Source organism: Dama dama, chromosome 15 (assembly GCF_033118175.1).
Source record: "Dama dama isolate Ldn47 chromosome 15, ASM3311817v1, whole genome shotgun sequence".
In the NCBI taxonomy this organism is placed as follows: Eukaryota; Metazoa; Chordata; class Mammalia; order Artiodactyla; family Cervidae; genus Dama; species Dama dama.
The window spans coordinates 10935456-10948698 of record NC_083695.1 but is presented as its reverse complement, the minus strand read 5'-3'; the positions used below and the strand labels follow the sequence as shown (position 1 = coordinate 10948698).

Here is a 13243-nt window from a genome sequence, read left to right as displayed (position 1 = left end):
GTTCTTCATCCTTTCTATCCTGCAAGACCCAAGCCAAGCTTCTGCCTCCTCTGATCTTTCTGGGATCACAGCCACACTGGTGTCACTCTCTTCAGAGTTTGCCTTACAGTCAAAATTTCTCCATTTGTAATTGTTCTGTAATTCTTTCATAGATCTGTTTTGTCACTCCCAGATAGACTGCAAGTTCCTGAAGAGCAGGATGCGATCATGTTTTATATTTATTTATTGACCACCCAAAGTTCTTGGCACAGGACGGATGCTTCATGGTAACTTCCTTAGCAGATTGAAATGCTCCTTGGATGTGTTGCAGCATATGCAGCCCTGTGAGATTTAGAAATACGTGCTCTTATGCATCCGGTTAGATGACTGCTGGCCAAAAATACAGTATAATCCCAGTTTTGCTGTGTGTGAATGTGTATGTGTTGTGCAAAGATACAAATTTTGCTGGGGAAAATGCAGCATAATGTCCAGTGATATCTCTAGGTACTAAGATTTGAATATGCAGTGCATTGTTTTTATTTATACTACGAAATACTTTTGTAATGATTCTGTAAAGAATATTTTGAGTTTACATGAGGTAGGTCTAGTTTAAAAGAAGTATTAGGAATGAGTGAGGTAATGAAATTGGTAAGTGATTTATCACTATATGAGATTCCGGGCCATGAAATGGAAAGTTTGCAATGTATTGGGTTTGAATACCTCTAATTCTTTATGGTTTATTCCAGTGTTTCCAAAAGTATATTCTAGGGGACCCCAGTCCTACCACAGGTATTATGTTGAAATAATATGGGAAGCACACATTCTCTAGCTGCCTTTTGGAAATCTACTACATCTATTAGTCCTGTAGCAAAAGAACCTGTTTTCCAAACTTCCGATCATGGGATCCTTCTTTCTGATAATTCTGTACCTGTTAATTGCAATATACTTAGGGAAACATAGCTCTATCTTATTTTTTAACAATAGAGTTCAGAATGTCTTTATTTTGTGTGTGTATTATCAATATGCCCTGGTCAAATGAACCAGAGAAGTTAAAAAGTTGGATATAATTTCTTTAATCCAAATATATAAAGACATTTTAATAGTACAATTTTTTAAAAGAGAAATTTAATTTTATATTTTTATGAGCTCAGTTTGTTTTGTTTATTTGGGTGGTTCCCCACTCCCCCACCCCACCCCACCCCCACCCCCCCCGGGCAGCATGTGGGATCTTTCCCCAACCAGGGATTGAACCCACATCCTCTCCATTGGAGGGCAGAATCTTAACCACTGGACCACCAGGAAGTCCTAACAGTACAATATTACATGATTTGGTGATTTTTTTCCTTCATTGTAACACTGCATAGCATCAGTCATAGCTTCATTCTTTAAGTTTTCAAACTTAATTGGCCATAATGCAAAACTGGATGAAAAACATGTTAGGAGCCTGAATTTTTTTTTTCAGCCTCCTCTAGGTTCTATTCTTAAATGGCCAGTTCGTACTGTGAAACTGCATTTCCTTTCTATGTGGACATTTTTTTTTTTCATCTCCGTAATTATCTTCTTGGTATGAGTTTCTGATAGTTGATGCTGGTGGTCAAAGAATCTGCCAACCCTAACACTGCTTGAACACTCAGTGGTGACGGGTTGCAGAGGCTCACCCCCAAATGTCAGGGACTTAGTGTACAAACTAAAACATGTGTGCTTCTATCTGAAAATGGAAGTTGTAGTGGTTCACTGTGAACAAAGTCACAACGTCCTAGTGGAAGGGTATCAGGCAGAAGGAGAGGGATCTTCCTTACTTTTGCCCCCTCTGCTTCTCCCCTCTCTGCAGCCCATGCCAGAAACACACAACTTGTTGGAAGCTCAGAGGTGGTCAAGCATGTGGTTTTCGAAGTACTTTCTGACTCAGATATATGCACACATGAAAAGAAAGAGGAGGAGGGAGAATATATATTAATAAAGCAGGTACAGGCGCACAATACATTTACTAGATGGTGTCAAGGATTTGGGATCAGTAAAGGACATTTTGTCTCTCCTTGGCCAGCTACAAAGGCTTTGGATTCAGTTCAGTTAAGTTCAGTCGCTCAGTCGTGTCTGACTCTTTGCGACCCCATGAATCGCAGCACGCCAGGCCTCCCTGTCCATCATCAACTCCCGGGGTTTACTCAAACTCATGCCCATCGAGTTTGGATTACCCTTGGCTAAAAGCAATACAACCTGGGACTTCCCTGGCAATCCAGTGATTGGGACTCTGCACTTTCACTGCTGAGGACCTGGATTTGATCCCTGGTCAGGAAATTAAGATCCCACAGGTTGTGTGGTATGGCCAAAAAAACACAAAAGAGAGATACAGCCAGACTTGGCAATTAATGCTACGATTAGCTAACACCTATATAATAGGCTGGAGTTTCCCATGTGACTCAATAGTAAGGAATCCACCTGCCAATGAAGGAGGCGAGGGTTCAATCCCTGGGTCAGGAAGATCCCCTGAAGAAGGAAATGGCAACCCACTCCAGTATTCTTGCCTGGGAAATCCCATGGACAGAGGAGCCTGGTGGGCTACAGTCCATAGGGGTCGCAAAGAGTCAGACGTGACTTAGTGACTAAATAATAACAACATATAATAGGCTACCTTGAATCAGAATTTTGCCTCATAGAATTATTATAGTTCTGGGGCTTTCCCTTGGTCCAGTGGCTAAGACATCACACTCCCAATGCAGGGACCTGGGTTCAATCCTTGCTGCTGAAACTAGAGTTCTCACATGCTACCATGCTACGTTTAAAGTTACCAAGCTCTTGAGTGCCACAACTAGGATCTGGCATGGCCAAATAAGTAAATAAATATTTTTAAAAGAATTATTATATTTCAGACAGTGTAATATATAAAACTTGTTTCATAGTATTAGAGCTATTAAAATTACAATTAAGTTTAAACAACGTCCACAGTGTACCATTTGACCCCAATATACTCTGTACCCATCTCCTGCACCACTGTAGATTCTGCCCTCTTTCAGCTGAGTGCCTGGCTGAACATATGAAAGGCAAGTAGGCCATCTCTTGGAAATTCGCCCCCATCCATGGTCACACCTTACACAAGTTACAGTTCTGTTTAAATTTCCAGCTGACTGACATGCACACAATCATGAATGGAAACCAAACAGTGGAAGAGAATGCCTTTTCCGTTTTCTCATGGTCTGTGGGAACAGTGCTGCTGCAGCCTGGCTTCCAGAAGTCACACGGCCCTCCGGCAGATCGCCCGAGGGCTTTCAGAGCACCAGCTGCCAGAGGCTGTGGGTTTTAAGTAACACTTCACAGTGGGACTGACGGCCATCAGCTAGGAGTCAGTAAGAGCAAATAGAGGAGCAAGAGGGTTGTTGTTCATCCACTCCTGTCATACCTCTCTGCGACCCCATGGACCGCAGCACGCCAGGCTTCCCTGTCCTTCACCATCCCCCAGAGCTTGCTCAAACTCATGTCCATGGAGTCAGTGATGCCATCCAACCATCTCATCCTCTGCCGTCCCCTTCGCCTCTTGCCCTCAGTCTTCCCTAGCATCAGGGTCTTTTCCAACCAGTGACAGATATATATTTCTTTTTTTTTTTTTTTTGGCCACACCCCACAGTCATGTGGGATCTTAGTTCCTAGACCAGGGATCAAACCCACACCCCCTACATTGGAAGCGCAGAGTCTTAGCCACTGGATCACCAGGGAAGTTCCAGGACAACCTGTTTTTGCTCTACATGCAAAAGAAAGTGAGTCTGTTGGCATCCATGCCCTTAAGTGACAGGCACGGAGGAGCTTCTGTCACTGTAACGGGAGCTTCTAGAGGTCAATGTTGTGACCTTCTCAGGAGGGAATCCCAGCCCATAGCATTGCCCAGCGCTGGGACTGAACATCAGTCCCTGTGAGCTGAAATATTGGTGAAATATTTGGAAAAACATTTCAGCCACTCTGCGTCCTGGAGAAATGTTTCCGCTTCTCCAGGTGTGCACAGAGATCACCTGCTGAAATACACCATCTGATGCCCGGGTTCTGGAGATTCCGCATTGCCAGCAAGCTGGGGGTGGTGCTGATGCTGCCAGCCCACGGCTGAACCATCTTTTGGGGTTCAAGCTTCTAGAGGGTTCTAGAGGAAGTGTAGGACACGACCTGGCGATTAAACAACAACAACAATTCTAGAGGATAAGAAAACCAGAGTTTCTTTCAAGTTTTGTTTCAGGAAGCTGCCTCCAGGCCCCCATTCCCCGCCTCCCCCCCCCCCACCCCCCGCCAACCCTCCTCCTCCGCAGGGTGTCAATAACAATAGCAGTGGGGGTTCGGTTACCTTCTTGGCATCCCTGTCACCCCAACCCCGTTCAGCCTGGCCACGTGAAGGTGTGCGGGCCCCAGTTAACCTCTCCCTTCTCTGCCGCCAGGGGAGGAGCGCCCCCGGGACTCCCCGGGCCCGGCGGAGGCCCAGGCGCCGGCGGGGACCGAGGCCGGTGGGAGACCGAGCCGCCGCTGCTGGAGGTGCTCCCGCGCGCAGCTCAAGAAGATCTTCTGGGGCGTGGCGGTGGTGCTGTGCGTGTGCGCCTCCTGGGCAGGCGCCACGCAGCTCGCCAAGCTGACCTTCAGGAAGTTCGATGCTCCCTTCACCCTGACGTGGTTTGCCACCAACTGGAACTTTTTATTCTTCCCCTTGTACTACGCGGGGCACATCTGCAAGTCAGCGGAGAAGCAGTCAGTGAAGCAGAGATACAGGTAGGCACCTCCGCTGGGATGCTGGCTCAGCATGGGGCTGCTCTCCCGAACGCTGATGCTGCCGGGCGGGTGATGAGAGGGGCCAGCAGACACAGTAGGGAGAAGTCACCGTGTCACTCTTTGTCTTAGTGAGGTTCCAGGATCGGAATTCATTCCCCTCAGAAGTGGTGAACAGCCTTCCTCTGCCTCTAGCCCTTCAGCCCTAGGAACTCCTTTCTAGTAGGCAGGAGAAGGCAGCAGCTTGCAGAGATGGGCTGTGGTAAGTCCCCAGAAGGGGTAGAAACAGGAAAACTGTATGGCTCTGTTATCCTCCTCAGACTGGGCTGAGGATAGGTCCATGGAGCCAGGTGAAGTGGCTACTCCCTGTAACTTACCTTCTCGACCCCGCGAATGCTCATGGCGAAGACTTGATTACTCTTTTCCTCTGGACACAAGCCATTTCCTCTTTTGATTATGTGGTTGGAGGGGGTGTCTGAATATCTGGCAGTGTTGCCATCAACGTCAAAGCATTGTCTGAACTCTGTTGACTGTATTTACGCAAGCATATTTTCTCATTGATATGACCTCCCTTTAAAAGAGGTCAGAAGTCCAGATGCCAGCCCTCTGCCACAATGTACAGCAGGGTGCTCCAACCTCCTCCAGAATCATATGCTTAGTGTTGGCCCTGGGGTATCATCTATGTCCATACCTAGATCTCATGATCTCCCAAAGCTGAGGTCCTCTGTGACTATGTCAAGGACCTTACTGTTGGCCCAAATCAGATCTACTCAGGAGAAAAAAAAAAAACAACAACAGGAAAGAATACTGGCCAAGGTGACCAGGTGGGCCTGGGGAATTTATCTTTCATCAGCTTCAGAGGTGGAAAAAAATTTGGAAGTTGAGGGTTGTTTACTCCTTCACCACTGCCTTCTTTCCACCCCACCCCCTTACTTCCACCCCACCAAACCCCCTATACAGTCACCGTGTCCCATTTACCCTTTGGTTCAAACTTCAGCCCCGGTCTGAAAAGTTGCCTTTAGAAGTTGCAAGGTAGCTAAAAACATCATTGAGTCCAAGGAGTAAAGAGGTTTTAGGAATGAAGGTTATACTCTGATCAGAATTTTTTTTCTGAGATTCTACCATTTTGTCAATGTCTAATTCAACTTGGAGGTGTGAGGCGCCAAAGTTTTTGAATGGTCCGAGATAATTTGGACTGGCTCCTTTAAAAGGCCAAGCGGTAAGTCAGAGCACTCTTTCTAGAGGAAGGAGCACTGGTGAGCTTGGAATGACCAGCATCCCTTAGTGGAAAGGACTGGGAGTGAGTTCTGGAGACAGGCATGTGGCAGCCTGGGACTCAGAACCGGAGCCCAGGCCTGGGGCATTGTCAGTGTTGACTTAAATCAGTGGCTTCATGGCCCAGCCAGAAATCACTCGAGAGGCACTTAATGTACCTCTTCTGAACAGCAGCTAAAAGCAGACTGAAACAGATGGGTTTAGAAACTTTAACAGAGCCCCAGATTGTCCCAAAGTCAGGAGAGAAATAATGGCCTGCTTTTAGTCACAGAGAAAAGCAAATATTCAGTAAATAATGCATTAACAGTAAAGTAGCCCTGAGTGTATTCAGTTTGTAATTAGGAGTTTGCCTTTCTTTAAACAGAGTAGGATAGTATGCTACTGCCTCTCGCCAAATGGGTATATGTGCCCTTTCTTCATGGAGAATTACTGGAGGGAAGATGAAATGGTCTTTTTCTGCTTTGTTCGAACATGTGGATTCAAAGAGGGTATCCCTGAGAGGCAACACCAGCCACTGCCCTAAGCATGTGTCTTTAACATAACACTCACCTTGGGACAAGACTGGCATTGCTGGCCATTTAGTGCAGGCCCAGCACCATTAATTAATTGTGCTGAAAACAACACAGAAATAACCAAGCTCAGTTGGTTAAAAGGTCAAGGTAGGGGAAAAAACGAAAGATCACTGAAGCAGATTAAACATAGAAAGATGTCACAACTTGATTTCAGCTTATGGTCTGCCTGTTAAAAATATCTGGGAAAAATCAGAAGAGAATCATAGTGATTATTATGTCAGCTGGAGAACAGTGGAGGGCAGGGGGCAAGACCATAACTTGATTAGAGAAACCAGGTAAAACCTTGCCCAATTTCTGTACTAAAGCTGAGCTTACCACTTAAAAAAAAAAAAAATCTTTCTGGTTATAAATTGTGTTGTGCTTGTGTCTAAACAGAGCTGCTGATTTTACCAGTCAATGATTGGGTGTGTCAGTTAATCTAGGCACACCACTAGAGAAGTGAAAGAATATTCTTTCTCAGAAAAGGGAGAGGAAAATGTTAACATCACATACTTTACCTAGAAACTCATGACTATGTCACATCTCAAACTGGGAGTTCTTTTTTTTGGCTGTTTGTTTTTTTTTTTTTGATGTTTAGTTGATGTACAATATTATATAAGTTTTAGGTGTGCAATCTAGTAATTCACAGTTTTTAGAGGCTAAACTCCATTTATAGTTATTATAAAATATTGGCTGTTTCTCCACATTGAACTGTATATCCATGTAGTTTGTTTTATACCTAATAGTGAGGCCAAATCAGGCCTCCATACCCCAATACCAAATTAAATCTCAGAGACAGAGTTTTGGGTGAAGTAGAAAAAAATAGCTTTATTGCTTTACCAGGCAAAGAGGACCACAGCAGCCTAATGCCTTCAAAACTGTGTGTCCTGACCCGGAGGGCGGGGTGAGGAGTTTCATCTTAATGGTTCAGAGAGGATGTGATCAGCTCACGAGCATTCTTCTGATTGGTTGGTGGTGAGGAAGGTAGGAGTCAGCTTCATCATCCTTCTGTTCCAATTGGTCTGGGGTCTACGTGCTTGTGGGCAGCACACAGTTAACTTCTCCCACCTGCTGGGGCTTTCAGTGTCTGCAGAATGGCTCAGTCATATTTTCCTGTGTATCCCTTGAGGGGAACAAGACCCTGCCCCAGCACTGCTGTTTCTTGCCTGTTCCTTCCTCATCTCCCAATCCCCTCCCTTCTCTGATTAGCATCTGTTTGAACCTGCTCATTGGACCTCAGAGGAGGCCATGGAGGCTGAATGCAGCCTGTTTCCTGTAATCAAAAACTGGGGGTGTTGACTTAAAAAATAGTGACAACCTAAAAGTTGAGAGTTACGTTTTATTCAGCAGGGATTTTTAGGACTTCAGGGCTGGGAGACAGCATCTCAAGTGACCTGAGAAAACTGCTCCTGGGAGCCAGGGTGGGGGGTGTGGGGTGGGGGGTGGGAGTGGGGCGGAGGCAGCAAGGTGGGGGTGGGCAGTGTCAGGTTGTATAGAAGATTGCAACTAAGGGCAAGTTGTCTGAACATCAAAAGTATTTTTGTGAATTAAAGAAAACCAGTTATCCCAAGTTAAGGAATTTACCACTTTTCTATGTATGGAAAAGATGCAAGAGTCTGGGGTCACTGAACTCATTCCTTTCATATGCATCTCAGCTATCCTGGGGCCCCTATCCTGTTTCTTCACATCGTGAGTTCCTCAGTGCTCACTACAGGGAGTGGCTGCAGCCTAGTGGCTGCCAGATTGTGCAGGTATTCCTCTCCTTCCTGAGTGCCCTGGAGGGCTGGAATCACTGATGGCTGTGACAACCTTCTTTACTGCTATACAGGAAATACTCCATTTCTCAGGGGATACAGAAAAGCTTTTGTGCCAGGAGCCCCATTGGGTCCTTTTTGGTATCAGTAGTTTGTACGTCTTAATCCCCTATCACATTGGGAGTTCTTTAAACAGATATTAGGATTCCCAGAAATCAAGGCAAACTGAAATCGCATCTTCCATGTTTGTGCTTTTATTGAAATGAATGGAAAATCTAGAGTCAACTGAGCATACGTATCTCTGGGTGAAAGTTTCAGCAGGAAGCTGGGGAGAGAAGGAAAAAGGTAGAGACCATTTTCAGAGTGTGAAGCTGGCCAGATAAACCAACTTTTCTAGTGGTTTTCAGGAAACAATCAGGTAGAAGTTTCTTTCCTTCGAGACCTCCCCACTGAGGCTAGTTCCCCAACGTGAGGCTAGAAAAGTCAGCCAAAGCACAGGGAGGAAATCATATATTGCCTCAAACTCTGAGTCTCTGGGATCTTGTCGATAGGCCGACGTTGATTCCGTAGGTCTGGGTGGATGTGAGGTTCTGCTTTCTTAATGAGCTTCCAGGAGTTGCTGGTGCTGCTGACCCACGGGCTGCCCTTGGACTGTCAAGGCCCTGGAGTTCTTGAATCTCAGGTTTTTAAAATGCTGCTGATCTGCTGAAACGTAGGAAGCAGGACTCACCATACCATATCAGTTGGCAGGCGACTCTCTTTGGGCTCCAAGGATGTTTGAGTCCTGATCTGCTGCCACTTGCGAGAGAGGGGAGGCTCCTTGGGCAAGTCTTTTACGCTCCAGGAGCCTCAGATGCTTGTTTGTAAACAGAGGGTGATGACACATACACCATTTAGCACAAAAGATTGTTGTGTGATTGAATGAGACACCATGCCCTAAAGGCTGTGAAATGCCATAAAAATGCCAGGAGCTATCACTGTGTTGTGATATCCTCTATGGGGTACAAGGCAGCTGATAAAGTAAGCATGGGCTGCCTTGTACCCCATAGAGAATATCACAACACAGTGATAGTCCCTGGCATTTTTATGGCATTTCACAGCCTTTAGGGCACAGCGTTAGACCAACTCTTAAACTGCAGGAGTGGATCTGCCAGGACTGCCCACCCCTGCAGAGTCAGGCAGGTATTACACTTTGCAGAAATCAACTTGCAGGGACTTCCCTGGTGGTGCACTGGTTAAGACTCTGAGCTTCCAACGCAGTGGGCGTGGGTTTGATCCCTGGTTGGGGAACTAAGATCCTACATGCCTCACAATGCAACCAAAAAAATAAATAAAAGGAAATCAGCTTGCAGGTCTGCTGGGTGCACAAGGCATTATAGAATGATCAGGCCTTCCTCATATCAGGCTTTGTTGTCCAGAACTGGAGTGTGGGTGTGAAAACCTCCCAAACCCAGCTGTCCTGAATGTTCAGCCTCAAGCCTGTGGTCTCCCCAGTAACCTGCTAAAAACTTCCTTCTTTCCCCAGACCATCAACATTCCCACCCTCACCTTCCCTGCTTCTCACTGACGGCCAGCCAGGGCACTGAGATGCCCTGAGGTGCTCAGTACTCAGGGAGGGTTCTGACCAGAGGGATGCATGTGGGTGCTGTGGAAACTGCAGGCGTGACCTGAGAGGGGGTTCAGCTCCCAGGAGTCTGTGTGAAGCCGGGCACCAGAGGGAGGCACACAGGGGAAGCTATGTCAGGTTCGTGACCCTGGAAAGACTGTCACGGGCAGGCATGATGATGACATACAGCCTTCTAGCTTCTCTGACCCTGAGACAGGTGGACGGTGTCTCTGATCCCAGAGGCCGCCACGGCAAGCAGGAATCAGCCAGAGCAGATCTGGGGCACTCAAGGCCTTATCAGAAGGTCTTTCAGGAATTTCTCCCAGTGGTGACCTCTTTTCATGAGCTAGTGCTAGAACCTTCTGCTAACTTGGAGCTTCCAGAAAAGTGAACCATGCCGTGGTGACCAATGTTTCCTTCTGCCTTTTGTAGTTTCAGCCTTCTGGAAGCTAGCCAGTTGATTCTGCTTCAGAAACGCCCACAGACATTCTGAGCCAGGAAAGGAGAGAACACAGTTTTGATGCCTCCTGTCTGTCTTCAGTCCCCAGGGGCCAGGTGTGTGCTTCTGCCTGGACAGACTTACGCGGGATCCACAAGGGGTCTTGCAGCTATAACGTTCAAAGTCTAAGGAGCAGGGCGTCCCAGTCTGGAGGTCTGTGCCTTCTGGAAATGGTAATTGCACATCTTCCCAGGGACACAATTATCCATGGTCTCTGTCCTCAAAGAGCTCACATCCCTGGAAGAGTCAGATAGACAAACAGGATGAGGGTATGCACAGGGGCCCCTGGGGAGAGGCCCAGGTACTTGGGTCCTAGGGCAGATGGGGGGTTTCTTGGAGGAAATGACCAGGGAGCAGTCTCTTAAAAGAGGAGCAGCTGGACCTGTAGGTGCCGAATTCTGAGTGGGTATGGGAGTGGCATCAAGGCTGGCAGAGGGCCTGGTGCCTGAGAAGCTCTGATCCTGTGTGGGAGGTGAGTGGGGGAGGTCAGGAGGAAGGGAGGGCAGTGGGAGCAGACTCCAGACTCCAGTGCCTGCAGAGAGGTTTAGATTCTGGTGTGAATGTTGGGAGGGAGTGGGGATGGCAGAAAAGTCATCAGATTGGATCTTTAGCAATACAGTAAGTCTCCTACATAGAAACCTTCAAGTTGCAAACTTTCAAAGATGAGAATATGCACAGCTGTTGTGCTATACTACTGTATTTTTCAAGATACAGTAAGATTTAAAATGGTTTATTTTCTGTGTTTGTTTTTTATGTATTATTTATGTGAAAGTGAAGTGAAAGTAAAGTTTGCTCAGTCGTGTCCAACTCTTTGCGAAGCCATCCATGGATTATACAGTCCATGGGATTCTCCAGGCCAGAGTACTGGAGTGAGTAGCTGTTCCCTTCTCCAGGGGATCTCCCCAACCCAGGGATCAAACCCAAGTCTCCTGTATTGCAGGCGGATTCTTTACCAGCTGAACCTCCAGGGAAACCCTGGCGTAGAGAGCTTTATTTATTACTTCTGTGAGGAATCTTGTAAACCTGTTACCGTCCAGTACTATATAGCTGATTGTATTAGTTGGGTACCTAAGCTAACGTTGTTGGACTTACGAACAAACTGGACTTACAAACGCGCTCTCGTAACAGAACTTGCTCATGTGTCGGGGGCTTACTGTACCATTATCCCTCTGTCAAGGATAGGACTGAGGGCATGTGGCGGCCAGGCCCGTTGAACAAGCACAAGCCCAATGTCTGTGTGTCAAGGATTTGACTGAAAAAAGTACACAACATGAGTTAAGAATTATATTTTATTCAGCAGACATTCTAAGAACTTAAGCCTGAGATACAGCCTCTCAGCACTAAAGAATTACTCTGGAGATGTATGAGAGGAGCCAGAACATATAGTAGTTTTTGCAACAAAGACCAGATAGTCAGAACATCCAAAGACTGCCTTCATGCTTAGTTGCTCAGTCATGTCCTACTCTTTGCAACACTATGGACTGTAGCCCACCAGGCTCTTCTGACCGTGGGATTTCCCAGGCACGAATACTGGAGTAGGTTGCCATTTCCTACTCCAGGGGTTCTTCTTAACCCAGGGATCAAACCCATGTCTGTTGCATTAGCAGGCAGATTCTTTACCACTGTGCCAACTGGAAAGCCCTGTTAAAAGATTACTGTTAATTAAAGAAAACCATATATCTCAGAGTAAGGAATTTAGCACTTTGCCATGTATGGTGAGATGTAAAGTCTGGGCCCTTTGAAATCATTCCTTTGATACAACTCAGCTACCCAAGGCCAGTATCCTATGCTTTCCCATCCTGAGTCCCTTTGGGGTGCAGGGTTGGGGGTGGCTGAGGGTTTGGAGATGGTATCCTGTTTGTTTCCATCCTGAGTCCCCTCCGTGCTCACTGTCGGGGTGACTTTAATGTGACATCCTTTGTTTACTGATATGGCAGGTGACATTTTTCATCCACGAGGCATGCGGGCATGTGTGGGTGACACAGATGTTGTTCTGAACTTAGGAGCTCACATCCAAGTGGGAGAGACACCCACATGAAAACAGAATGGGATGTAAGGAGGAGAAGGCAGGGCAAACTGTCTGGGCCGCGGCTTGAGTGCGAGGACAGGCTTCAGTTGACAGCAGGACTAAGCAGACATTTGGTGGACTTACCGTACCACTATCCATGGGGAGACCTCTAGGCGCTGGGTCAAGAGACTGGGGCTTTATTCCCCAGGCAGTGGGAGCGTCTGAAAGTTTTTGAGTCCAGGGATGATCTAATCAGAGCTACTTTCAAAAGTAAGAGTCGGAGTGCTAATTATTTAACTGGGCACAGAACACGTGCCCATCTCATATCAGAGGCAGAATGACTCAGTATTATGGTTTTTGTTTCTTTGTTTGGAGTGCGGACCTAGAAGGCTGAGTGTCTTGCTGTGAATTGTCAGCTTCTCCTTCAGCTGAAAGCAAACTCTTAACGTTGCTGAAAAGCATTTCAGTGGTTATTTTCTTGTCTAACTCGGGCATTCTGGAAATTGGAGGGGGTATCTTCTTTCCGGGAAACACTGGTATGTGTTTTTCAGGCCCGTGGTGGACAGGAAGGCATGGCCAAGGTCGCCCTAATTAGCGATGCCCCAGCACACCCAGCCGTCCTGGCGCGGTCAGGCCTCCCACCTGATGGGAGCTGATGGGCCTCCTTGCTCGCTTTTTCTTCCCTGAGCCCTGAACATGCCGTGACCCACTGCTGCCACCAACAGTTCTTCTCCCGAGACTGAGGACTCTCTGGAAACAGGGCCACAGGGACCCCTCCATTCTAGGAAGACAGAGACAACTCTTCACTCAGGCCACAAAATCCGCCAAGGGACT

The 13243-nt window shown here is 46.9% G+C and overlaps 1 protein-coding gene across 2 annotated transcripts in view; it reads left to right on the top strand.

Annotated features, from left to right (window-relative positions):
- The window catches only part of SLC35F3 (solute carrier family 35 member F3), a 401913-nt gene that overhangs the window by 282079 nt on the left and 106591 nt on the right, over nt 1–13243 (top strand). For both annotated transcript variants that reach the window (XM_061162992.1, XM_061162993.1), the window contains one exon: nt 4395–4719. In XM_061162992.1, coding sequence (XP_061018975.1) covers nt 4395–4719 — 325 coding nt within the window. The remainder of the gene's footprint in view (nt 1–4394; nt 4720–13243) is intronic.